General features: G+C 36.5%; 1 protein-coding gene across 9 annotated transcripts in view; it reads left to right on the top strand.

Moving 5' to 3' along the window:
• LOC117407088 (protocadherin Fat 3-like) overlaps positions 1-27,405 on the top strand; it is a 178,173-nt gene that overhangs the window by 86,487 nt on the left and 64,281 nt on the right. For 8 of the 9 annotated variants that reach the window (XM_059028492.1, XM_059028490.1, XM_059028491.1 and 5 more), the window contains exon 4: positions 17,804-17,865. In XM_059028492.1, coding sequence (XP_058884475.1) covers positions 17,804-17,865 — 62 coding nt within the window. Of the gene's footprint in view, positions 1-10,240; positions 10,573-17,803; positions 17,866-27,405 lie in introns of those variants that run through there. The other variant, XM_059028493.1, reaches the window with a different exon arrangement.

Raw genomic sequence — 27,405 nt, 5'->3', positions numbered from 1 at the left:
ATGAAATTCACCCAGTAAGATGGATCTAAGTGAATTCAATAGAATGCCTTAATGCATTTTGTAATGGAAGGGAAGGAAGTTTTTTAGAGCATAGTAATTGTTTTAAGATATTCTTCTGTTGACAAAAAAAGTACTGTAGAAGTCCATTCAGTTGAACAATGAGCTGTTGTTTATTAGTATCTTGTAGACTTAAACATCAAATGACTATTTTGAATGTTCAAGAATGTAGAATTCTCTTTGGAATTCTCTTTTTAATTTACAGTTCATCTCTTTTAATGTGTCACCTGCCAAGACCGGTCAGTGTTTAGGCTTTGTTAACAGTGATTGACAGGTACCAAGCAGTGTGCTGGCAAGAGACATGCGATTAGAAAGATGGCTTTTGTTCTATTGGGGCTCCCACTGTCAAGCCTTAAGGAGCAGACTGTACTTTAAGATTTTATATTATATTGAGAAGTGGGCTATCATGCTAACCTTTTGAGATAAAAGTAAGGTTCTCAGAAATTTTTGTTATCCAGTTTTAGTTATTGACAGTGGTGCAGTAAGGATACAATGTCCACAACAAAGGGTGTATTTACAAGAGGTCCTGGTTTATTTAAATTAAACTCTCCCCTCTACCAGCAATGATATCAGGGATTAAACAGTGGGCTTCAGTTCCAGGGTGCAAGAGCCCGTGCTCCATGGTGCTGTAACAGGTTGTGATGGGGTGGTAGTGCTGGCTCTGTATCTTCAGCTCCTGTGGTACTCGTCTGCCAAAATACAAAACAACAACAAACACAGCAGCGCTCTGGTCTGCTAACGTGTCAACGTAAGGGGCCGTGCTGATGTAGCTGCATCTGCTTTGTACTGCTAAACTCCTCCCCATGATCAGTACGGAGCCACGCTCTATCCAATCACCATGTGCCCCACAGCTGATCACAATAGAGTTGTTCAGCAGTCTTACAGCTATGCCCTTTCACCAAGATGTCCGACTTCAGGTTACTAATGTAATGTAAGTTATTAATGTAAAAATGAAACCACTCTGTTTGATGTTAAAGTCAGCTTCAATATCTTTTGGATAGTACAGTACTACTGTATTCCATGCAAGATTGTAGGGTAATTTAGTAAAGTACTGTATGATATATATATAACACTTGTACCACGATGAACTGTCACAATAACCTAGGCCATTTCTGTAATTTCACATGCATAATAGAAGGCGACATCTTCTAATGACTTTACAGCTTGAACTTGTTTTCTGTCTGTGTGCCAGTTTTTTTTTTTTTTTTTTAACAGAAGAAACATATGGAGGTGATTTGTTTCTGCTTGGTAGCCAGTATGAGGCACACAGTTAATTTCCATTAACCCACAGCAGTTGTTTGTGTTTTGTTCAGTCAAGTATTGTGTTTAACCTTGGGAATGCTATTAAGAGAGCTCGGATCTTAATTATTTTTGGCTGTTGACTCGCTATAGCTGCTTTCATCAGGTACCCAGACGCACGTTAAAAACTACATACAAGCCGCTGGGTTGTTCAAAGTCTTTAACGGATACAACTCTAGAGAGGAAGTTCTTAACAAACAACACAAGAAAATGTGTAGTGTAAAGAGAGTTGATACCCATCTATTAAATATCATCCCTGGGGTGATGTCAGAGCCATATTAGATGAGAGGCAGAACAACTTTTTATAAAGTACACACTGGTTACAGTTTTAGTTTCTGCTTTCTGGTTTGTCTAATGTGACGTTTATTTGAGTAGCTTCTGTGTATCAAACGTTTCCTCTGTTGTGCAGAGTTTAAATTAGATTGGACATGCTGTACAGTAAGGACACAATAAGTGGCTGTTGCTTGGGGCTCTAGCACTTGCTGGTCTCTGAACTGACCTTTATACCTTTCTTTAGCCAGTAAGTACCCTTTCAACTCTTCCTTACCGTGCAGTTAAAACAATGGTTTGTATTTTAAATTATGAAAATGTTTCTTCTTGACTCAGTGAGAGCAACAATTAAATGGAGACTATTGACACACTTACAGCAAATAATTATGAATGTCACAATACGGTATTGGCAGAGGTTGACAGAATAGAAAAGTTAAAGGTACTGTAGTAGAAAAAAATACTTTTTATCCACTTCTTTTTGTTTTTGTTTGTCCAAACATTTGTCCAACAAAATTTAAAAGAATGATGAAATTTAAGAAATAAGAAATTTCAAATCAAAATGATGTTCTGAACATCCTGTGTGGCAGATGTTACTGCAGTATAAGAACATAAGAACATAAGAAATTTTACAAATGAGCGGAGGCCATTCGGCCCATCTTGCTCGTTTGGTTGTTAGTAGCTTATCGATCCCAGAATCTCATCAAGCAGCTTCTTGAAGGATCCCAGGGTGTTGGCTTCAACAACATTACTGGGGAGTTGGTTCCAGACCCTCACAATTCTCTGTGTAAAAAAGTGCCTCTTATTTTCTGTTCTGAATGCCTCTTTATCTAATCTCCATTTGTGACCCCTGGTCCTTGTTTCTTTTTTCACGTCAAAAAAGTCCTCTGGGTCAACATTGTCAATACCTTTTAGAATTTTGAATGCTTGAATCAGATCACCGTGTAGTCTTCTTTGTTCAAGACTGAACAGATTCAATTCTTTGAGCCTGTCTGCATACGACATGCCTTTTAAACCCAGGATAATTCTGGTTGCTCTTCTTTGCACTCTTTCTAAAGCAGCAATATCCTTTTTGTAACGAGGGAACCAGAACTATACACAATATTCTAGATGAGGTCTTACTTATGCATTGTACAGTTTTAACATTACTTCCCTTGATTTAAATTCAACACTATTCACAATATATCCGAGCATCGTGTTGGCCTTTTTTTACAGCTTCCCCACATTGTCTAGATGAAGACATTTCTGAGTCAACATAAACTCCTAGGTCTCTTTCATAGATTCCTTCTTCAATTTCAGTATCTCCCATATGATATTGCAGTAGTTTTTGCCTTGGGAAAAGGTAAATGACATGATGCATCGAGAGGCGCTGTACCTACTTTCAATAGAAAAGAGCCTGTTTTATTCTCAAAGCAGTGCAATAGATTTCTACTCTTGAAATGTGCTCTTTTAACTGTGGAATGGATTCTCAATGCCTGACTGACCACTTCAACCAGCTCCTGCTACAGTGAGCAACTGATAAATTATATCTATATGCAGCAATCATGGAGAAACATTCAGGTTAGAAATTATGTATGATTCTATTATTCTACATGAATATCTTGAACTTGTAAAAATAATGCATATGTTTTAACATCAGGGTGCACTCATGCAGTAGGTGGTCTTTTATAGTAGAAATCTCTGATCACAATCCCAAAGGTAAATATTTTACAATTACTATTTTGCTTTCATTGTGGGGGTAACACTTTATATAATGACTGCAGAGGTAGTATATTCTAAACGATTTTCAGTTATGCTTATACAGTATTCTCTGGCTAAGAGAACACCCCTTGGGAAGCAAGCAAAGTGTTCTTATAGTCAAAGTGTTCTCTAAAATGAAGTTAGCCACCAGACACAATATGAATCAATCAATCAATAAATACATATGTATTACTTGTCATGATGCACGTGCATCAACATATGAAATTAATTGAATAAGTAAAAGAAAAGCAATAGGCAAGTGTATGTTAATAAACTATAATAATAAAGTAACAGACAAGCTAACGTTAATAAACTAATTGTCAAACTAAATGAACACAGCACCCCTACACATGTTAAATGCAGTAGAAATATACAAGACATGCACATTATTTAACAGAATGATGAAGCAACTCACCAGAACGGAAAACACCAAATTGCTTGATGACTTGTGTCTAATTCATACCCTCGTATTAAGAATAAAATCAATCCCCAATATATATATATATATATATATATATATATATATATATATATATATATATATATATATATATATATGTACAGTACGTATGTAACAAATTAATGCACTTAATTAATGCACTTACCCGTCACACGCGATTTCCGACTCCGTCACCAGTTTTCTGATACAAAGCCCATCTCTTCAATGTTACAATTTATTTGAATATCCGTCACAGCCCGCTTTTTTTTTTTTTTTTTAATTCTCTCTGCTGCCACATCAGTCTGTCTCATATTGTGCAGTTACACAGCGCTTTGTGATGTATTTTATTTTTTATCTGTGATCTTTTGTTGCTTTTGTGCATTTTCATTTGCAAGTGAACTGTGACATTAGGGCCTTATCGAGCACTATATTATGCAATTTTGAATATTGACTTGGGATACTGTTAATTCTGGAAACTGTGTTTCTTTTGGTTTTGCTAAATTGCATTGCCTTTTACATTTTACGCAGTTCTGTGCATGGATAACATTTAGATTTCATTTTGTTGTTAGGTCGTTAATGGAAAATTTTACATACCACTACATATGGATTTAAAAGTATGTACTGTATTACAGTTGTCGCCTCTTTCGTTTTGGCAAGTGATATTTTCAGAATCATATCGTTCTGAATTAAAATACTACTTCTGTTGAAAATATAGTACTGTACCAACAAAGCCAATACAGTACATCTAAATGGAAGCCTACTTATTTTAAAACAAAGTCCTTTCAGATATGTGTTTTTGATATTATATCTTTTTTTCTGTTCCCTGAAAAATGGACAAGGGTTGGAACAGGCCAAAATGAAATAATCAGATATGCGTCACATGCGTTTAACCGTCACTGAAGCTGACTGGTAAGATTCATGAAATTATTTTGTTAGCAACAATTACTCTAGGTGTCACCTGTTCTTATTTACTGTAGAAGAAGATTTTGAAAAGCAGTTTACCTTTAAAGTATCAAATCCTGTTCCATATAAGGTCAAGTTATAGTTTTAAACTAGTGCACAATATCTGTGAGTTACCTGTAACTTTACTGTTCGGTAGTTGAAGCCAAGCCATGAAAGATGAAGCAGATCTCAGATGAGCTACAGTATTGAATAATCCTGTAGAGGTTAGAGATTTTAGATTCACTGCATATTTGCTCTTTTTTTTATATCAAATCAAACATTTCCCAGATTTTTATTATAAACAGAACTTCAAAGCTGAAGGGATATGAAGATTTAAAAATGTCATGCCAAAGTTAACACTAGAATACTGCATATTATACAGAAAATGTTAGACGATTAGGTACAAAAAAATTAGAATATTAAAGTTACTTGCTTGTCAAAAATTAATTGCAATCCCATGTTGACTGCTAACCTATTTTTTCCAGACTTCCAGTGTTGAATAAACCATGCTTGCATTTGCTCTTTAAACTAATTATCTGTAGGAGATTTTGTAGATTTTTTTTTTAATGTATTTATTTTTTGTTCAGGATACAAAGACAAGTACAATCCCTATAGTCCTTCCAACTTCACAGGACATGCTGTGTAGATTAGATCCCCTGCTAGCACAATACTGTGCAAGTATGCACTACTGGAACAGTTACCACCTGCTCATGATTTACAAAGACAGCAAAAAAAAACGCTGCAGATTTTTAATTATTTAGTACAGTATAATAATGTTGAAGTCTCAGCATCAGTATTTAGTGAAATAAGTTGAAGGTTATTATCACGAGGAGGAGATGCATATCCCTGGCAATGACTGTGTGTGGAGGTATGGGGGTAAATAGGGTATGTTGTTCTGCTTTTCCGACTGACTGAATGTTACAATGACATTTTTTCACAACTATCTTGAGAACATCTTATCCAACCATGATGAAATAGCGTGTACTCCATAAACATTCATGAAGTACTGTAGTTATTCCTCGAATGATGGTGAACGAATACCTGCAGAGTGGGCTGTCTATGACTGAAGTATTCTGTTTGCATAGCAAGTACTGTACAATGGATACAACTGAATACATTTAAACAGCTAGATTTAGGGTACTACTTTCCTTATTTGAAAATTTGGAACAGTGTGATTTGCCCGGTCATTCTGCTGTTGGACTTGAATAAATGCAAGATGGATTTCAAAAATGAGATTCTTCCAAAGCAGAAACCAGCCTTTTTCAGAGTTTTTGATTTTTTGTAATAATGTTCTATGGTTTGGGACCATCAGTGTGCCTTAACTAAACCTTTTTACTCCATTGAATCACTCCCTACTGTTGTAATGGACTGTGCTTCCCAGTGGGGGTATTGTGTGACATGTAAGATTGTATCTTCTCTATAAATAACCTCCCACACACCTACTGCATGGTTTCTCTTGCACAGGTGCAGTAATTTTACTGCAGAGAAGGAATGAAATATTCACACATGAATTTAGGAATATAAAGAGTATGTATGTGCAGTACATAACCACCCACAGTTTTCGTATACTGGTGAGTCATGTTTATAAGCGTGTACCACTGCAGTGTCTGCATTGGTTTTATTATAAAACATTTTCTGTGAAAATAAAGTACCTAACCTCATAAAACTTACACCAATCATAATTCATCTTTGATGCAACTGGAGTTAGGTAATTGTACCAATGCATTGAGTAATTACAGTGTATGATGTTTTGCAGTATAAAATCCATTGACTAATTACAGTGTATGATGTTTTGTAGTATAAAATTCTGGTGTGAACAAATCTTTCATTACAAAGTAGATGTATGATTTCCACAGGCGATCAGTGGGACATTAGGCAACCAGGCAGAAAGCAACTTAGAATGATGCTTCACCATAGCTATATTCCGCTTTACACCATTCCCCAGGTTGATAATAACAGTACATTGATATTCTTAGTTTTTTTGCACCATACAGATATAATTTGAAGTATTTTTCAACTCAGTTTCAAGCAGTGTTTGAACAACAGCATGATACTTTGTGGACCTGTAGCCCATTTGTATTTTATAAACAAAGAAACACAAACCATAAAATACTGCAGTAGTGTACATATGCAGTTTTCAAGATTTTTGGCTGGTGAAAGTTCACATATAAACTGATATCTAAAGGGTTTTTCACACTTGGTTGTTCGTCCCAGGGTGACCCGGGGGTGAACAGGCAAGCGCATTCACATTGCCAGTTTCAACCCGAGGCGAAACTGTCAACCTGGGACAAACTCACCCCTGCCAGAGACTAGGATTGAGAATTTTCCACCTAGGTCAAAACGTTTGCCTCGGGTTGAAAAATGAAATGTGAATGCAACAGGGTTACGCTTGCCTCGGGTTGAAAATGAACGTTGAGGGCCAATGAACGTTGAGGGCCAACATGCATCAGCGCACCCTTGGATGAAAATATGTAGTGTGAAACATGCAGGGCTGAACTCAGGGAGTCACCCCAAGGCCACCCCTTGGCGACTTGACCCGGGGTTGAATGGCGTAGTGTGAAAACGGCTTAAGTTGTTTTTGTTGTTGTAATAAGATTATTGCATATATTTTTCTTAATTAGTTCACTTCTCATGTAAAACTGATATAAAACGACGCATAAAAAAGAAAGTCGGGTAGCAAATATGTTCATTTTTAATCTCGTACTACATAAAAAATAATTGTGTGAATATAGTTATTGTTACAGCTGTGTATAATGGTTTTTAAAACAAGATTCATTTATCCTCCTTTTTACATATCCGCCCTTACTCTGGTCCCACCGCAGTCGGATACGCAACAGATTACTGTACTGTTTTAAAAACTTCAGAACCATAACAATATGAGTACTGCATTACTGTGCTGTATCCCTTGTATTATTAAAACCATTGAAAACTCATTTTCAGAGTTACAGACATTTCAGACCAACGACCAACCTCCATTCCCAAGGGGTTTGTTACTCCAAAGTTCTACTGTACTGTATTAAATACATTGATGTGCCCAAATAAAACATTATATTTTAATCAACATTAATGGACAGTAACTAGCTCTGCTTGAAATTAAGACTGGTAACCATACATTTCAGATTTTTGTAAATCAAAAACACTGCCGTCATTTGTATTCAAAAAGAAAACTGTTAATACAACAGACCATCTGGGTGTTATCAGGCTATGCAGCTCCCAATGTCGGTCTAATTATGACACTGTGTTGTTTTTAATGTTCACGTTGTCTGGTACAGCACATTTAGTACTTACTAGGAAGTAAATTATGTAAACAGGGCCCAACTCATGGCCCCATGATAGTTCAGTGATTTGTCTAATCACGATTCCACATCTCCATGCATTGAATCAAGGCTGTGAACCACTTAACTGGGACCAACTACAGTACAGTCAGAACTACTGTAGGTTAATGAGGTTTTCTTCTGTACAAAGTAAGTCCCATAAGAAATGTATCTTTATACATTAGTTTGGTATGTGGTTTAGTGTAAACAAATTAAATACATAGTAAAATCAATTTCCCGAAACTTAACTGACTTCAGTTCCTGCCTCCCTTGTCAGCGAGTTCAGCATTTAAAGGGGTACTGTATAACATCTACCTAATAATTTGTATCTTACCTGTGTAATATCACATTACAGAATGTGTGCTGTGAATGATTTCTGTTTAGATTATTATTTCCCCAGCTTACTAACCATTCCAGCAACACAAATATTTCTGAGAGAACTTCTTAAGGCTGATGTTGGGGATCATATTAGCGCTGCTCTGTTCAATTAGATCAGTCTCTCTGAAATGTCATGCACTGACTGCAAAGCAGTGTCTGAATGTGGATTAAATCATTTGCAATTAAATGATTTAAGTCTTAATCTGTATGAAAATCGGAACTTTTTTTATTATTTATGCTTGATTAATACCACTTGGCTTTTTTTTTGTTGTTAATTATTTACCAGTGTGGAGAATCAACTGGATTAGTTTTCTTTGATTCTTGTTACTGTGCAGCATATTGTTTCCAGGGGCAAACAGGGGTAATATATATATATATATATATATATATATATATATATATATATATATATATATATATATATAGATATATATATAGATATAGATATAGATTGGAATACATAGGTACACTAAACTGTTAAATTGTTGTTTTAGTTTTTGTTTTGTTTTTGTTAAAAATTGTATTTTACAATTCGGTCAGTCATATTGTGTTTGTTTATTTTGTGAACACATATGTGCCATTTTCTTTCATCAGCTTTTCTGTCTACAATCAGGTGTTTGAATGGCAGTCGGTATCTTTATTGTCATTTTATGTTGTGTGCTGTAGATTAAGGACAGTACTACTTTTGTAATGCGTCTTGTTAGCCTGTGTAATTGTTATGGTCCTTGTTTATGAATGTTAACATAAGGAGGTTGCTTTTGTGCTGAATGTCTACAGTAGACATGCAGTGTAGGAAAGCATGTGGTTTTTAGACAGCAAATTTAATGGCATTATTATTATTATTATTAGTTTATTTAGCAGACGGCCTTTATCCAAGGCGACTTACTGACACTAGGGTGTGTGAACTATGCATCAGCTACAGAGTCACTTACAATTACGTCTCACACGAAAGACGGAGCACAAGGAGGTTAAGTGACTTGCTCAGGGTCACACAACGAGTCAGTGGCTGAGGTGGGATTGGAACCGGGGACCTCCTGGTTGCAAGCCCTTTTCTTTAACCACTGGACCACACAGCAGGGTTACTTTGACTGTTTTTTGTCATTCTAATAAATGTTTACATGACACTTTACCTTTGCAGTCAACGCACAATGTTGAACATCTAAATTAGCAATTTAGGGCAACCTGTGACCCTTACAGTACGTGTTGTAATCATTTCAGCGGTCCGTTTATGGAGGTGTTGCTTCTAAGATAAAACTGTCAAAAAAAAAGTCCCTTCCAACTGTCATCGTTGGCATTTCTGCCGCCAGTTTTCCGTGTCTGACAGCTTCTTAATAATACAGTCCTGCGATATGAAAGTGTTCGGTGCTAGAAGCCATTAGAGATCAAGTGTGTCAGTGATGACAGCTTTGAAAGGTGGTGAAATGTGAGAGGTGGTCTTACAGAGATTCCCCTGATCCCTCTGCTGCAGTTCATTTCACAAGCTCAGAAATTGGAATAAAGATTTCTGCATATTAGTCTAACATATCGGCTAAGCAAAGCATTGTGTAAATGAATTTAACAGGCTCTACAGTACAGTACATATCACTGCTCCTCATATGAGCACAGTATCTGTGTGCTTCTGTTCAGGTAATGCAGGACTAAGGTTACGTGCGCATCTACTAATGCGTTCAACCGAATAGTTGGATGTCAAAGGAAACTAGTAGATGTCATTGCAATGGCACAATACAAGAAGAAACTGCTGTGTTGTACAGAACCTTGTGTGTTCTTAGCCCAGATGAAATGCCTTTTGTTTTCTATCTCCTAGGATCTAGAGAGTATACAGCAGTGTAGGAACTCGGGAGGTAATGCTGGCTAAAGTCCAAGTTCCGTTTAGCAGGAGGTTGTGTGGCGGTTGCTCTCTGTGTGACTGAAGAGCCTGGTGGCAGACAGAGGAATGCTGAATGGGGCCCAAGCCTGTGAAAGAAGACTGCCCTGATTGATGATTCCAATGGGGCTCTTTATTGAATGGCTGAGCTGAAGCAATGATGTCATCCCTAGCAACAGGTGCCAGGACCTTTGAGTTTTTGGAGTGCTTGACGTTTCCATCTTTTTCAACGGCGACTAAAAAGAAAATGGGGCTACCCCAGGGTTGAATGACACTTCTTTTACCACCACTGTGCAGAGTGGACTGAAAGCTGAGAGAATAGTGAATCCAAACAGTTGGAAGAGTTTGCGCAGCAAAACTTTGCTTTGTTAATGCCAAAAGTTTTCCTGTTACTGCACTTTTAAGTATCCTTTCCAACCTCTTAATTGATAAGACACTTTAGTGCTTGTCTATTGGATTGTCTGAACTAGGAATGGAACATCAAGGGTCCCAGTGGAATTTAAGAAATGTTAGGAGGTAAAAGTTTAATATGATTTGTACTGGATTCAATAAAAAAAATGCTGCAGTTTGAACTTGCATAATTTCCCTAATAATGCAGCATCCACAAATCTTCATATCATACCTCTAAATTGAAAACACACATATCTGTTAAGATTACTGTTTGCATGTGAAAACAGGTATTCACAATGTGTTTAAGAAAAGAGCATCAAATATGAAGCAAAACAGCTCAAGAGAATGACCCATATTTGTCCTGGTGTACTAAAGATATACTGTTTGCTTTGTGAAATGTTTATTTGTCAGCATTGCTTGCCAGGAGTAAAATACTGTAATAATGACTCAAACTCCTTTTCTTATAGACATTCTAATTCTCGCTGACTGATTAACAGCAGTTTAATATTCCTTGGTTGAGGCTTCTAATTAACACTTATTAGGCAGCATGACAATTATTTTAGTGTAAGTGTGATAATGCAGAAGCATGGGCACTGAATAATTTGACACATTTTACAAAGTTAAAACAGAATGTGCAATCTGCAATAATGCTATGGAATAATTATCATATTGGAAAACACATGCTGACATGGCACAAGTATTCAGAATATTAAGTATTTGGAATACTAGAATATTCCGAATGCTCTGTATATATGCAGGCGGAATTCTCTTATTCCTTGGATGTTCTGCGTTTCCATGGTAAACTGAATATTCATGCATGCGTACCTTGCTTCCCACGGCAAACCAAGAGTGCTGATTGTAGTAGAATGGTTTGTTGCTTATTGTAAAGAGCTGGTGGTGTGGACGTATATTTCTGTTATTTGTTTTTGTTTTTTCAAATCAGGAATCTGATATTTTGAGATGATGTACATGCTTATGGGTCTTAATTCAGTGCAATGTGTTCACACAGACATGCACGCTTATGCCTTTATTAATATAACAAGGAGACAGATTGAAGATGAGTTGCCCCTGTTTAGCCACGCACATAATATATATATATATATCGACAGCTGTAATTGTACATCAATTACATGCATGCTGTTTTTAAATTTTGACGTATATTTACAGATCTAGCATGTATTGATATTTGTTTTCTGTATATTCTTTTGTACTCAAATTGTAAGAGCATATTATACTGTCCTATACAGTGCCCCGATACCTACTGGTGAGTGGCACTTTAGAAATTTTGAAAAATAAATAAATAGATAATATGCCATAGTCTCTTCACAGGTTCGCAGCAATGCAACTTCTCTGAAACGCAGGTCTTTAAATAATAGAAATAATGTCTGTAACTGGTCATAAAAACTAAACTTCCACCTGAAGTTTTCCAAAGAGAAGACGCAGACATTTCTAGCTCACTAATGAGATTGAATACAAATCATATTCAAATGTATTAATGTCCTTAATTAGTCTATTGTAAATCAGTTTAATCAAACTTTAGAGTTAAAGTTTTGCCCCTAAAATCAACATTAATTTTATTGTGAACACAGTACTGTGTCACTGAATCACTGCTATAGCTTGGTGTGGAGAGTATTGAGGTTTACTTCATATAGTCTCAGCTATTTAATTGGAAAATTAAAAAGAGTAAATTAGAAATTATGGCACTGAAAATTAAGCATTAGCAACATTTTAGTAGACAAGGCTTTGGGCTACAAAAGTTCATGACACATTGCTTAAACATGACTGTTTTAATAGGCTCCTGAAAACCACTTACACATTATTAACTATCAGTCATTCCTGGCATCTGTGTACAAATGTAGGTCACTTTGTAGCTTACTCGTTAATGAATGCAAAGCTTTAAGCCAGTGGTGTGCACTAATGTGTTGTTAGGGACACGCTGTTAACTAAAGATGTTCCTTTTGGCAATATTCATTTGTTTTTCTTCTGTTATGTGTGTTGGCGGTACAGGAATGGTTATTTAGCAGACTGCCTTAAACACTTCCAGAAGATATCTGATGGCAAAGCCATTCACTTAAAATCTTGGTTCAAGTCCCTGACATGCATTGGATCAACCAAAGACTTACAGTACACAAGACAAGATCATCTCATTCTATATATTCTCGAGTTAATTTTTTTGTAGAGCAGTAAAATGACTAATACGTGTTGAAAACACAAATGTTACCTCTGGAGATGATTTTTGCACAAACAGCAATGGTAGCATTTTCATTTGTGGAATTCAAATACTTTAGTTACTCGTACAGTACTTCTCGTATACTGTGAACCACAGGCTTCCATTTGAAACCCTTGTATTCCACTGCACTGTGTAATTTATGTATGTCTAAATGAAAAAGGCAAGTATATTTGTTACAGAAATACTAATAATAATAGTAATAGTACAAATAACCTGTTAGCCAGGTAGCCTACGGTACCTTATAAATGTCACGTGGATCAACACATGAGCTACTTGATATTTAATGTATTTCTGAATTCCTCTCAGTAAAATGAAGGATTTGTTTTCCACCTGTTTCACACAATTACTTTCTGTTAGGCTGGGAATATGTAATTAATCAAAGGTGGATTGTTCAATATGGATTTTCACTATTTCGTCTGAATATCATTCTTGTTTGTGCAAGGTCATATATAATTTATTTGATGGATTTTTTTTGGGGGGTGGGGGTGTTATTAAATATATCCAATTTCAAGACTGAAATGTCTGAATAAAGAATGCAGAACAATGGGATGCAGTTCTATACTTTACAACTGTAACAAAACAAACGGATGCATTCACAGCAAGCTGTCTTCAGAAAGAGACACGTATGAAGCTTCGTGGCAGTGAGTGCTTCCTCTTGGGGGGGTGCTGGGAAAGCTGCTGTTGGTTGAAATGAAAGCTCTGTGAAGGCTCATGACCTTCAACGGGTTGGGAGGTTACCAGTGCGCCCTGCTTAAATGTGCTAATCTTGCAGTTTACTGAGCTCATGGCAGCCCTGTATCCCACCGCTTCTCCGTCAGTGATCAAACAGCTCCATTGTCAATATTAGACAAATGTATTTCATTAAAACGTATTTTCAAATGCAAAGTCTGGATGCTGTGAAGGCTCCTTTCCAGTTGCAAGTACTATAGCAGACAATTGAATAATTGTTTTTTTTGTACTAGAATAATATAGTGTGCTGGGGTGAGCTTCTGGTTTTCATGTTCAAATATGCATTCAAAATGTAAGCAAACTTTCTAATATTCTTTAATTTTAAAATAGCTAGAAAACGTATTTTAAACAGACTAAACCGAAATGCTGATAATAAACAAATACCTCTCATTGTGGTGTGTTCCATGGAGAAAGTATAGAAAGTCATTTTGTTTTATTCAGTTTTTGAAAACACTAGCAACCCCTACAGTACTATGAGAGCACATCTATACCTCTCGGGGGGACCAAGGAATCTGGTGTGTTCTGGTTCAATGTGTCCTCGCAATAGATGGAGAGCATTTTGTTTGTTTGTTTGTGTTTTATACTAGACAGCATTGTCAGCATGTATCTCAGAGGACATGTTATTGTGACTTTTTGTGCAAGAGTGATTTCATAAGAACCAGAAAAAAAGTCAAGACCTTGGTGACATGAGTTGGAAATATGGTATTACTGTGTGTAAGCTCTACAGTCTGCCAAATAAACTAACATATTTGTTTACGACTGTAAGTCGCCCTGGATAAGGGCGTCTGCTAAGAAATAAATAATAATAATAATAATAATAATAATAATAATAATAATAATAATAATAATAATAATAATAATAATAATAGATTAAACCCCCAAGTTGCCAGAGACAGGAAAATAAAGCGGTGGTAATTGAAACATGTATTGTACAACTATGGCCAAACGTTTGGCATCACATAGAATTTTAGGATTAAGACGTAAAAAAAAAAAAACTATATAAACATAATTTAAATCTTCTATTTAACGTGGTCCGTGTACATTCCGGCCAATCATTTTTGCATTCTAAATCGGAAATCAGAAAACCAGAAAACGACTTGTTTTTTCTATTTCGGTTTTTCATAAAAACAAAAATCGACCCGTTTTTCATTTTCCAATTTCTGAGTTTAAAGTACAAAAACTGATTTAGGCTTGTTTCCCATTTTTCATATTGCTTTTGTAACAAAGTATTCAAAATGGAATAATCTAATACAAAAATAAATAACAGACCATTAAAAAAAAAAAAGTACTGATGTGTGCTCTACTCGTATCGAATGTGTCTCGTTGTCATGACAGCAGTGTGGCGTAGTGGTTAGGGCTCTGGACTCTTGACCGGAGGGTCGTGGGTTCAATCCCAGGTGGGGGACACTGCTGCTGTACCCTTGAGCAAGGTACTTTACCTCAATTGCTCCAGTAAAAACCCACCTGTATAAATGAGTAATTGTATGTAAAATAATGTGATATCTTGTAACAATTGTAAGTCGCCCTGGATAAGAGCGTCAGCTAAGAAATAAATAATAATGATGTTTTCTGCATCAATACATTGATATCTATATCTATGGAGATGCACCCCCCAATTAAAACAAATTGGGTACCCGTGAAAGGGGAGCTCTAAACATAGGTGAGCGTCCTGGACAAATGTGCTATGATAATATAATCCAGTTAAGTTTATAAAGTTAATTTATAAAGCCGGATATAAATATTATATGAACCGTACCTGGATTATTTTTTTCCCTTTATGTGAAGGCTTATTATTTTTAGTATTATTATAATGCACTGTACCTGAGTGATACAAGGATGATTATTATATTAACTTAATGCAGCCCTACGGCTGTATTGTAATACAGTACTTTGTAACAACTGCTAAATAAATTAATAAATAATGTTGGTAAACAGAGAGAACACTTCCACGACAATAAGCACAGGCCCGAAATTATTGCATCGTCATAAGAGCGAGACACAGAGAGTTGGCCGTGTCTGACCTTTTTTTTAAAGGTCTTGAAGGAGTTACATAATTTTTAAGATATTAAATGTTGTGGAGTGTTTTCATGCTGCAGTGGGGGGTTCTTTTGTAACAGAATATGGTGAAGGATGGGGGTGAATTCTGTTTACAGTTTCGCACTCTATCGCAGTTCCGTCTTTTGTAAGAGCTGCAAACCGCAGGGAGAGGACATGTTAGCATCTTACAGAGCTTGCCATAGGATCACTAAAGGGGCTGGCACGCTTGGTTGAATAGGTCTGTCCCTCTTCCGATACGTTAGTATATCTATTATTGTTTAAGTGTGTACCTGTTAGAGTAAGTGTTCCTGCGAAGTATTGTCTCTCCAGATATCTGCTTGAATAAAGACTACCTTCTTTGTCACCGACTCTTGTAGATTGATTTCATTTTCCGTCCCTGCAGTCTGTTATTTATTTTTGTATTAGATTATTCCATTTCAAATACTTCGTTACAAAAAGCAATATGAAAAATGGGAAAACAAGTCTGAATCAGTTTTTGTATTTTAAACTCAGAAATTGGAAAATGAAAAACAGGTCGATTTTTGTTTTTATGAAAAACCGAAATAGAAAAACGAGTCGCTTTCTGGTTTTCTGATTTCCGATTTAGAATGCAAAAACGATTGTCCAGAATGTACACGGACCTAACGTCATGTAATACGGAAGCCATAATATTAGTACAGTGTTTCATGTTTTCAAAATGTCACATTTTTCAATTTTGTTTTTGTTTTTCTTTAACATATGGTAGTATGTTAACGTTACGTTATTCAGCAGGTTTCAGTCGACATTATGAAGCAAAATGAATGAATTATTTTGGGTGATGCAAAACTTTTGTAGTTGTAGAGTTGCCCGCACTGAAAGATTGCCTTTTGAGCTAAATAGGTTGCCCTTTGAGCTTTTTAAAGATGTTTTCAGGAATTCTAATCATTAATTGAATCATTAAGGCCAACGGGAATGCACTCATGTGCTGTGTTTGTGTGACTATCTTCCACAATCCCCATCAAGCTCTACGTGGATCCCCCATGTACAGTAAAGGCCAGGTTTATGTTTCAGACTTGGATAATGTCTCGCCTTGACCATGCCATTAATATTTTTTCTAGGTTAACAATGTGGATACATTTATAGAAGGTGTGCTTTTTACTCAGTGATTCGGTTTGCCAGTGCTTAATCATGGAAAAAGAAAAAAAAAATCACATTTGGCCATTTGTCACATAAACATTTATTATACTGCCTCCCTGCTGTGCCAGTGGTCTGTGAGAAATGACAGCCTGTGGCTATCAGGCCACCCATTTATTATGATCTCGGTAAAAACTGTACTATTGCAGCATAATAAATAGGGTTTTCTATCGTAGCCTTTTCAGACAATACAGTGGCTGTCTATTTAATGCTATAAAAAGTGAACAATAGGGAATTGCATTTTCACCTTTATCAATTCTCACATTATTTACTACATAATTACTGACAAGAAATCAAGAATGTGGAGCAGTACCTTAGGTGGCATACTGTGGCATTCACCCCAGTGCTATGTAATCTTTAATGTTCATGTCATGACCTAGACGCCCCAAGGACAGCTATTAAACAAGTTCTACATGTCAAGAATGCTGAAGTGCTTTTCGAGCTGTACACTTGAATGATCCCAGCATCACACACCTCACAGAACATGTCAGCGAGTAAGGTTCCTATCAGAGGGGACATTATCCAACTGGTAGCTGGGCTCTAAAGCTCCTGAATCTTGAAACATGCTTTGTATTTCAACATTAATTTCAAGCAGCCTAAGATATTCAGGCCAGAGTATAACCTATAAACACATCTGAAAAATGTCACACAAAAACAATAGCATTAATATCCTCTGCAACAGTCATCTACACTGTAGGTAATTGGCCTGGTTGCTGGTAAGTGCTCTTCACTTCCGCTAGGTTCACCTAACTGCTAGTTCATTAGCAGGTAATTTACAGTTGAGTTAGACATTAAAACCTGTTTGAGAACTTCAGCATGATTCTCGCTTTCCATTAGTTGTAATTTGCAAAGATTTGGAGGGCGGATTAAAAACAAAGCAATCGTGATTGATTGGCATGTTCTGCACCAAGTGCTAATTTGATTGATTGCTTTTTGTTTTTCAGGTCTTATCACTACAACATCAAGGAAGTTAGATAGAGAGCAGCAGGCGGAACATGTTTTGGAGGTAAGAAGCAAGTTAAATATGCATCTTTTACATCTCTCAGTGGGGCTTCATCTATGCAGTACTTTGTTTTGATTACAGTAAATGCAGTTGCTTTCAGAGACTGCATCAATAAAATGACAGAACCACAGCTGGTATATAACAAGTCCTAAAAACCAAAAGACTGCTTTGAAGAGTTTGGGCACGTTTAGTTTTTTTTTTTTAATAATGTATTATGAAATTATGTTGGAAGCAGCATCAGCAGCCATGTCTGTGAAAATACCACCTCATCAACTGTGTTAGATTCCTTAATGAAGATAAATTATAAGATGCCTGAGCTTGAAGTACTAGAGCGAGGTTCAGTGACATTTAAGGGATCTTTTTTGAAGTGGTTTCCTTTCATAAAGAAAGATTACTGTTAAGTTTCCCTGATACATCTGTTCCGACCTCTTATTGAATGGGTTCAGAGCTATTTCAAGTCATTATAAAGTAAGTACTGTTCATATGGTACAGTAAAATTACATTCAGGTTATGGTTGGAATACAAATGGCAATAGCACTGTATACAGTACTTAAGTTAAGTTAGTAGACAAATTCAGTTTTTAATGAGATACCGAATGTATACAAGTCCACAACAATTATTTCTGGACAATGTATTGTACGGAGAAATAGGAAAAGTGACATATAGTTTAATACACATTCATTATTATTATTATTTATTTCTTAGCAGACGCCCTTATCCAGGGCGACTTACAATTGTTACAAGATATCACATTATTTTTTTACATACAATTACCCATTTATACAGTTGGGTTTTTACTGGAGCAATCTAGGTAAAGTACCTTGCTCAAGGGTACAGCAGCAGTGTCCCCACCTGGAACTGAACCCACGACCTTCTGGTTAAGAGTCCAGAGCCCTAACCAGTACTCCACACTGCTGCCCTACATTCATACATTAGCTATTAGTTTATGACATTGCTAGGTTTATGTGCTTAACATCTATGGGTGTCCTTTATACTATAGCACCTTACTGTATGTACTGCAAGGCCCTGTTGTTCAACCATAGCAGTTAATTGGAAAACAATCCCACAATAAAGCTCATTGCCATTAATGCTGTTGCTGTGTTCAGTCACTAACTCTTTCTACTCCTTATTGAAGACCTTCTTAATGCAACTAGAAATCCAGTGTACAGATCTGTATGAAATGTATTTTTGTCTACAGCTTGTCCAAAGCTTTAGTATAGTCAGTATGGTAAGTAATGTATGACACAGCTTTTAATTCAGTCTACATTTCTTGTCTTTGGCACCTCCCGTTCTAAATTGTGGAAATAACCCTCTGATTCTGTTAACAGTAGGGTATCTCCATGGAGATCTATACCACTTAAAGCAGTACCCAGATTGAGGTTTATAGGTAACGTTTGGCCCAAATATTATGTTTAGGGTTAAATAATGATAATTTTTTGACAGTTTCCCCTGAAAAATGTAATGTTCTTGGCACGCATTTAATAAGCTGGAAGTAAACAACCATAGAAAACAGCTATAGCTCATTTGGGAATGCTTATTTTCAAGAAACTATTCTGCATGTACTTTAGTACATTAAAGCAACTTTTACCTAGGGTAGGTGGGTATTTTAGCCAAAAAAGAATGCACCGCCTAAGATTGAATAGGGGTGAGAATGCAGGTGGAACAGGTGTTAGATCACAGTATAAGGGTGCTACTGCTATGCAGACCAGGATCAAACTTGTCTGGAGGCATTGCAGAGTTCTTTAGACTTGAAACTCCTTGCGCTTGTTATCAACCTATTGTTGTAGTAATATCTGTATAAGGCAGCTCTCTTCAGGATCAAGTGCATTCGGCCTGACAATGCGTACAGTAATGCAGCAGAGAGTAGGGCTTTATTAACAGTTACCATCAATGAGGTCTAAGAGGCAAGACGTGCAATCAATATTCATTCTATTACCCGCCTGGTGCTTTTACATGATTGTACCTGCAAAGCTTGGTCTATATGGAGTGTGTGTGATTGGTATGCCTCTGCAGTTGATCATGCTGTAAGATACTGTATTAAAAAGTAAGTAGCGGGGTTCAAAATGTCTGCTCTAGTGCACTGATAGTGTAAGGATTATTGCCCACATTGTCAAACGGAACAGAAAAGCCAGAGCACTTGTTATGTTTTTTTAATTCCTGCAGTGATTTAGAGGACAAACCCCAGTGCACTACAGCGGACATTTTGAAAATAACTTTGAAACAGACTTTAAAGTTTAAAGTGTAAAAAATTGTCAGGATGTTAACAATGAAAAGAAAAGGTACAGGTACGGTATTTAAACAGTTGTAGCAACACGTGGGGACGTGTAACGCTATATTTTTAGGAACCTCGCTACTTACTCTTTAAATCCATTGTTATGTGCTTTTCATACAGTGTTACAACCTTGAGATATTTGAACGAAAGGGATATAAATAACACTTCTATGTTCATGACACTTCAACATATTGCTCCTGTGCCATTTACACAAGAGAGTGTTTTTTGTTATTTCATTCTTAGGTCGAGATATAACAGAGTTATTAAAAAATTCCTCAATTCTTATAGCGTTTTTTGACAGTGACTGAGTAATGACACACTTTGATTTAGAAAGCAACTCCATTATTTATTTTGGCCCCGGGTTAACATCTGCCAGAAACCTGCCATACAGTTTGAACCTAAAAACACAGCAGATTTGGTTCATAATCCTGAGTTAACCTGCTGTGCTTAGCCATACAGCCTGCTGCCAATTTCTCTGCCCTGATCCACAGAATTAATAAATAAATAAATAAATAAATAGCATGCCACAGTGGACAAACTAAATTCATGAGTTTGGGGATTCAGATAAGCTTCTTGTTGACAGTGGGACACTGTTTACATTTATATTGCTGTGAATATATACATATATCTTTTGTTAATACTACACTTTCTATAAAGCATATCATTTAAAATAAAGTCAAGCACTGCATACCGGTTGAATTTTTGGCACAAGTGAGAGGTGATTTACAGCAGATTGTCTATCTTCGTGTCTGAACACAGTATAAACTGTACACATTCTTTCCTGCTCACGCGACCATTGGAAAGTATGTGACCGTTAGCTTTTGTAAGAGGACCAGCAGCCATTACACAGACTTTCATGGTTCAATTCCAATTGAGAAAGTGACAGTTATTAAGCTATAGATTACAATTTTAAATAAGAACAGTGCTTAGCTATTACAGCTCAAAGGAGGAGGCAAGAATGCCTCTTTAGGCATTAGTAAATACAGGGCAGCATCAATTCTTTAGAAAGAAACACGAATTTTAACAGTATAAAATTAGCAAGCTTCACGGAACAACCAAGTTGTTTCTTCTCAGTTGTATACTGTGAACATTTTTTTTATTCCTCTCAGAGAATGTGCCTGTGCTTCAAAGTTTAGCAGATAGAGTTTGAAATAAATTGCAGCCTGGAGTCTGGAAAGTTTGACTGATCTGTGATCATGCATGTGCTTGACACTGTATAACATGTACAAATGATTTAAACTGATTGACACACACAGTATATTTAATCCGTTTTCTGTACTAAGGACTTTTTGTAGATGTGTTTATGATAAATATGTAACAAGTCAGTGTCTTTGAGGAGTGAAATTAGCCCTTTTTTGTAGTACAGTACCTACAGTAGGCAAGTTTGTTCACTTTGTTACAGAAGGAAAGAATGCTTTAATAGTGTCTATTTATGTTACCATTTATATTTCAGTAAAGCACAACATATTGTACCTTGGTTCTGATCTTTTTTTTCAGTTGCGACCTGCTCAGTACTTGAGCTGGAGCACTCTTAATAACACCAGGTTTATGCAGTGGATTAAATTATACATTTTTGAATGCAACCATGCCTTTTCCTGAGCAAGAGACTGTATGCTAAACTGAAGTATACTGTATATTGTGGCACGTTTCTGTTGAAGAGAAGGGATGTTATCTCCCATTTTGTTGCAGAATTGCAGTGTAGGTTGTGTATGGACTGGCACAAAAATCTAGAATCTTCCATTTGCCTGCCCTTATTTTATACATTGACATCCCTGAGGATATTGCACCACGATTGATATATTAATGTCTTCAGTTTGCTAGTGTTACTTGGTATCTTCCAGTAAACCATACAACAGAGTTACAGTATATTTGTGTCGGCCGTGTGGATAGTCAAGTAATTGAATTTAAGATGATTTTAACGTTGTAGCAGAAAACCAACACCAGAGCTGACAAGATAAAATATTGATTTATAAATAAATACAGCCGTCCCAGAAAGCTGGTCTGGTAGATGGATATAAATCTGCCCCTGGCATCACACTTGTCTTATAACTCACACATTAAAATCGTGGAGGGCTGACCTAATTAAAATAGTCTCCAGATAAACTGCTTGCTTGGATCTGATAGACTAAATTAGAGGAAGCATAATCTATGCATGCAGAGGTAAAAAGTAGCATCCCGCGATATGCTAGCCTGTGGCTTTTTACTGTGGTACAAGTAGCTCTTCAAAGTTAAATATGAATTTATTTGTATATTATTTATTAGAGTGTATCCTGTTTCTGTGCATAGTGTTCTATTCCTTTGTAATAGTCAACACCCATGTTGGACTATCATGCCTAATAGCAGATGACATCTTCTGTATTAACCAATCGTGGCTGGATAAGTACTATTGAATAAATTCCATAATGGCTCCAATGCCTAATGCCTCTGCCCTAATACTTTAAATACCCAGTTTGCACACATAATTGTGCCATATTATGTCAAGATGGCAAGTGGGGAAGTGGTGTGTTGCAAGTTAGATATTTTGAGACCCTACTTCTAATTTATAAAAGTCATTCCATAACCACTACATGTGCTGTACATCAGTTGCGCTGGGGTCGGCCCTTTTTCTTTGAATTTAGTTAGCGCTTTCCAAGTAGAGCATCATCAGGCTATCGTATGTATCTTTCCTTACTTAGTCAACAGTGGTCTCTATACAGCTACAAACAAAAAAAAACTGTTTAGAACACAAGTAAGAAGGCCCTGTGTTATTAGTTCTAGTTTTAATTTGAGAACGAAAAGGCTTTTTCATAATACAGTACAACATGTAATCATAGAGGGAAGGGTATTATACTTTTGGCAACACAACATACTATACAGAAAGGGTAATGCTTTAGAAGAAGCTGCTGTGTGAAACATATGGTTTAAAAACATCTGGTTTCACTGATAGGAGTAGTACTGCAGGATTTTATAACAAGTATAGGAATATCTGAAGCGTTAAAGAATGCAGTTGGATTACCAGAAACCAAAGCTTTACCGTAACAGAAGTCAGGCCTTTTTAGTGTACAGTTTATTCAATGATAGCATCTAAGGGCCTGATTTTCAGAACTAAAAGACTTTTAATAACTTTGTATACTCATTCACTTACAAGTAACATTTATGCAAATCTTAAATACTGTAAATGAATAAATTGGGTAATTTGTTAACTCAAGTACATGAGTATCAGTACGTACATAAACAGTTAATGAAACTTTGTGTTGTCAAAGTTATGTTGCATTTTTCAATGCTGTGTACACTAATACATATTATGGAGTCAAAACAGAAGTCAAAATGCATTGCAAAGTTGAGGGGGACAAAGATTTACTGAGCTGCTCTGTTTAACAGTACTCAAATCTGATCGATCAGCGCGGGAGGCATTTCAGAGTTCACTGCCCCATCTCTTTGTTGTTTTTTTGTTTCTTTGTAAATCAGTGGCCTAATAGACCTGTTGCTGTATCCCCTCAACTGATTTCAGCCCACCCAGAAATTTCAGTCAGTGTCATCTTTTTATCCATAGGGACTGAGACCAAGACAGTGAGCCGCGCTTGACTAGACAGATTGGAAACAATCTGAATAATGCCACAGGAAGTTGTTTTTTTTTTGTTTGTTTTGTTGTATTTAGTTTTCTTATTGCCAGTGTTTTGTGTGATGCACTGCAGGGCCACAGGAAATCCATTGTGGCCCTGCAGTGCCTAAATACTCAAAGCAAAGAAAGAAGAGAGGGCTTTTAAAGGACACTTCCAAAGGCACGTAATTACAGTACCAGTGATAAAGAAGCTGACAGAATTGCTGGACTGTTTGTGCCAATGCAGTTTGGATTGTATATGATACTGCTTCTGTAGTGTACAGTATCTTTTATCCTGTGATTTTAGAACTACGGTAAAATGTAATGTTCAATGTTAAACCACCCAACATTCCCTGTCATTATGTCAAGTCCCTGTATGTCATATTTTGTAGAAGTACAAAAAAGATGTTTTGAATGAATGTTTTGAATGAATGTTGTGTTACGTCTGTTTGGATATTAATACAAGCCAGCTTATTGTACCAAGCTACAGCTATAGGGCCATAGGCTCTGACTGTCAAAGTAGGGCAGCAGTGTGGAGTAGTGGTTAGGGCTCTGGACTCTTGACCGGAGGGTCGTAGGTTCAATACCCAGTGGGGGACACTGCTGCAATTGTAATTGTATGTAAAAAATAATGTGATATCTTGTAACAATTGTAAGTCGCCCTGGATAAGGGCGTCTGCTAAGAAATTAATAATAATGCTCCAGTCAACGTCAGCTAACCCCTGTCAAGAAACTTAAAATCCAGTCCACTTCTGCATTCATGTATTATACACATCATATTCTTCTTCCGGGATCCAACCTTGTGTCACCTGAGTACATGAGGTTGCCAGTCTTCTGCTGATGGATGGTGGTTTAGAGCCCTGAGCCTCTGTGTCAGCTCACAAGCCTGTGACACTGCTGAATCCCTACCTGTAGCAGAGACCTGGGGAGTTTCAGCCTTGGCAGGGGGTCTCTCTCCTCCGTATTGGGGTCAGTACCCCCCTCCAGGGGTAAAGCAGAGATGGCCACAGCAGCTACGATTTTGGAGGTTCTGCCACGCCGCTACATCAAAGGAGTATAATACTGCGATTTTTATTAAATAAATAAATGATGGATACTCCTTGAACGTTTATGAAATACTATTTCAATACCATGTGTGTGTGGTTTCCTGTTTAATTTTTGTAATGAATTAATTGTTCTTAATACTTTACTTCACTGACAGTTTATTTTGGCATTTAACTGACATACCAAAAACTCTGAGCCGGGTTGCTTAGTAACCAGTTTGGGGGTCCTTCAGAAACTGTTGTGTAAATGTTGCCTTGCTATCATTATCAATTTTGTCAACCTGCAGCTGCATTTTTCAATGCCTATAAGTCAGACGAAGTATCTCAGCATAGCTGAAAAAGAAGTGTTTGAGGCCATTCTGCTGTTTGAAGACAACTGTGTAGCACAGCGTGAATACTGTGCTTACTACAAAATTGTCAGTGAAATAAAATGAAATGCGACAATGGAAACGAGATTCCCAACTCTTGCTGTAATAATTTTCTGCATACAGAAATGTACTTCAGAGTGACCAGCGCTCCAGAACATGCACAACGTGTTGTATCAAAATAATAATAACGTTTTGTGTTTTATGTGTTGTGTTATTGTTGGTATGTATTGTGTAGCATGGGTGATTTAAAATGTATATTTGTATTTAGGCACAGGGATTGAACAATCACTTCACATGCAGATAAAATGTGTATTACTATTTGGGCACAGGTGTGTCACAAAGTAGTTTACGTGCAGACTGTGCCGAGATTCAATTGAATTATTGATTAGCAATTGAGTCTCGGTTTAGCTGCATAAAAGAGTGAGTGTTTCATGCACACAGTGTTGGTGTGTTCGCAGTGGGGAACAGGAGAGAGAGAGAAGGAGAAAGAATCACTAATAATTGCTACTTGTGCTGAAACAGTTCAGCACAATAGTGGTTTGAAGTTCGTCCACTGTTTTGTCTGTCTATTTATTGTGGCCAACGTGCAGTTTATTTTGTGCTAGTGTTTCGTGTTTTGTTTAAACCTTTTATTTGTTCATTTATCAAACGTGCGCACCAGCGCTTCATTTACCCCAGTGCTGTCTGTGTGTTTCTTCCGGGTCTGATGTCACCACACAAGCTGTCGTGTCACAGATTTTCATTTTCTGATAGTTATTTTTATAAAGTTTTGAGGTTGAATATTTCAGTCCAGGTTTGATAGCACGAGATCCTAAAACACTCTTCATTACTAATATTTAAATCCAGAATAAATAGAATTCCAAATTTAAAAAAATTAAAAATCAGTGTTGAAGTATTTTTTTTTGTTTGTTTGTTTGTTTGTTTGTTTTGTTTTTAATTTCTAAATGCTGTGTGTTTACAATTACCAAAATTTAGATTGAACAGCAAAAATGGGGCCATTGGCTAGCCAGAGCCTAAGAACCATTTAATTCTATGGGCTAGCAGCCACTGGCCTTAAAAAAAAAAAAAATGTCCGCCTCGCTCCGCTTGGCACATGCTATTATTTTCTCCTTTGAGAATTTGGCATCTCTGGTAAAGGCAAAAACATGTTATTTGCCATCAACTCTGCTCAGCTGGCTGCCAAGGACTGGTGTAGGTTAGTGTCTTGAGTTACAGTGTGCTGTTCAGTACTTACAGCAGGGAAATGAGGGTATTTATTAAAGAAATGATCCCTGACAAAGCGGTCCTTTCCCAGTAGACAACGCCATTCCTTCAGTTATTGTGATGGAAAGGTTTGAGTAATAGGACATAAACGTTGTTAACCAGCGGCGGTTCAAAAAGACACAGGCTGTATTTCTGATTTTTGTTGTTGTTGTATTGTACATTATGGAACATGGGTAGATTTTCAAACCATTTACTTCTCATTACCACATTTTGTTTTGTTTTTTAATAAAGGAAAAATGCACCTGAGAAATAGACACTTGATTTAGAGGTTCTAAGTAGTCTTAAATGGTTTGGTTTTATATTTGTAATTAGTGTTTTGTTTTGTTTTCTCCTTTCAGAAAAAAAGCTAATAACATTTTGTATTAGATTTTTTGAAAATCTGAACCATACAATACAGTGTACCCTGAGCATTGAAGGAGTTTTCACTGGAACAAGATCACATTTTAAAGATGTCTACAATAAATCACCTGTCTATCATAATGGTGTGTTCTAGGAGTCGAAACTGTGTATTTGTGATACCAAATATTTTAAAACCCCAACAATAAGTAGTAATGCTGGAAGTAAAACATTTGTCTTTTCCTGTCCCTCAGACTGGAACAAACTACTTATAAAACACACCTATAAGTCCATAACGTCACTTCAACATTTGCATATGTTTGTATTATATTTTTTGCTTTGTTATTTAATTATTTGAATCAGTCTTGTGATTGTATTTACTGTAAGATCAATAGTAATGCCTGTCTTCAGTCTGGGACACCTTTGATTTTTTAGACTGGGAACGGGATTGAGGGTTCATCTTACAGTCTTTCTAACAAGATTTATTTTTTTATTTAGATAGTGTGATCCTTCATTTTTATGGTTGCTGGCTGTTTTAGATAGTTTAGAAAATAAATGTTTCATTATGATAATGCACAACAAAATTACCCTACAGTGTACATTAGCTATTACGTTTTGTGGTACAAAGCTTTGTTTAAAATCTTCAATATTAAACAGCTCTGTTTACCAGCTATGCAAACA

Source organism: Acipenser ruthenus, chromosome 8 (assembly GCF_902713425.1).
Source record: "Acipenser ruthenus chromosome 8, fAciRut3.2 maternal haplotype, whole genome shotgun sequence".
NCBI classification, from domain to species: domain Eukaryota; kingdom Metazoa; phylum Chordata; class Actinopteri; order Acipenseriformes; family Acipenseridae; genus Acipenser; species Acipenser ruthenus.
The sequence above is the reverse complement of the archived record's forward strand: the minus strand, read 5'-3'. Positions and strand labels throughout refer to the sequence as shown.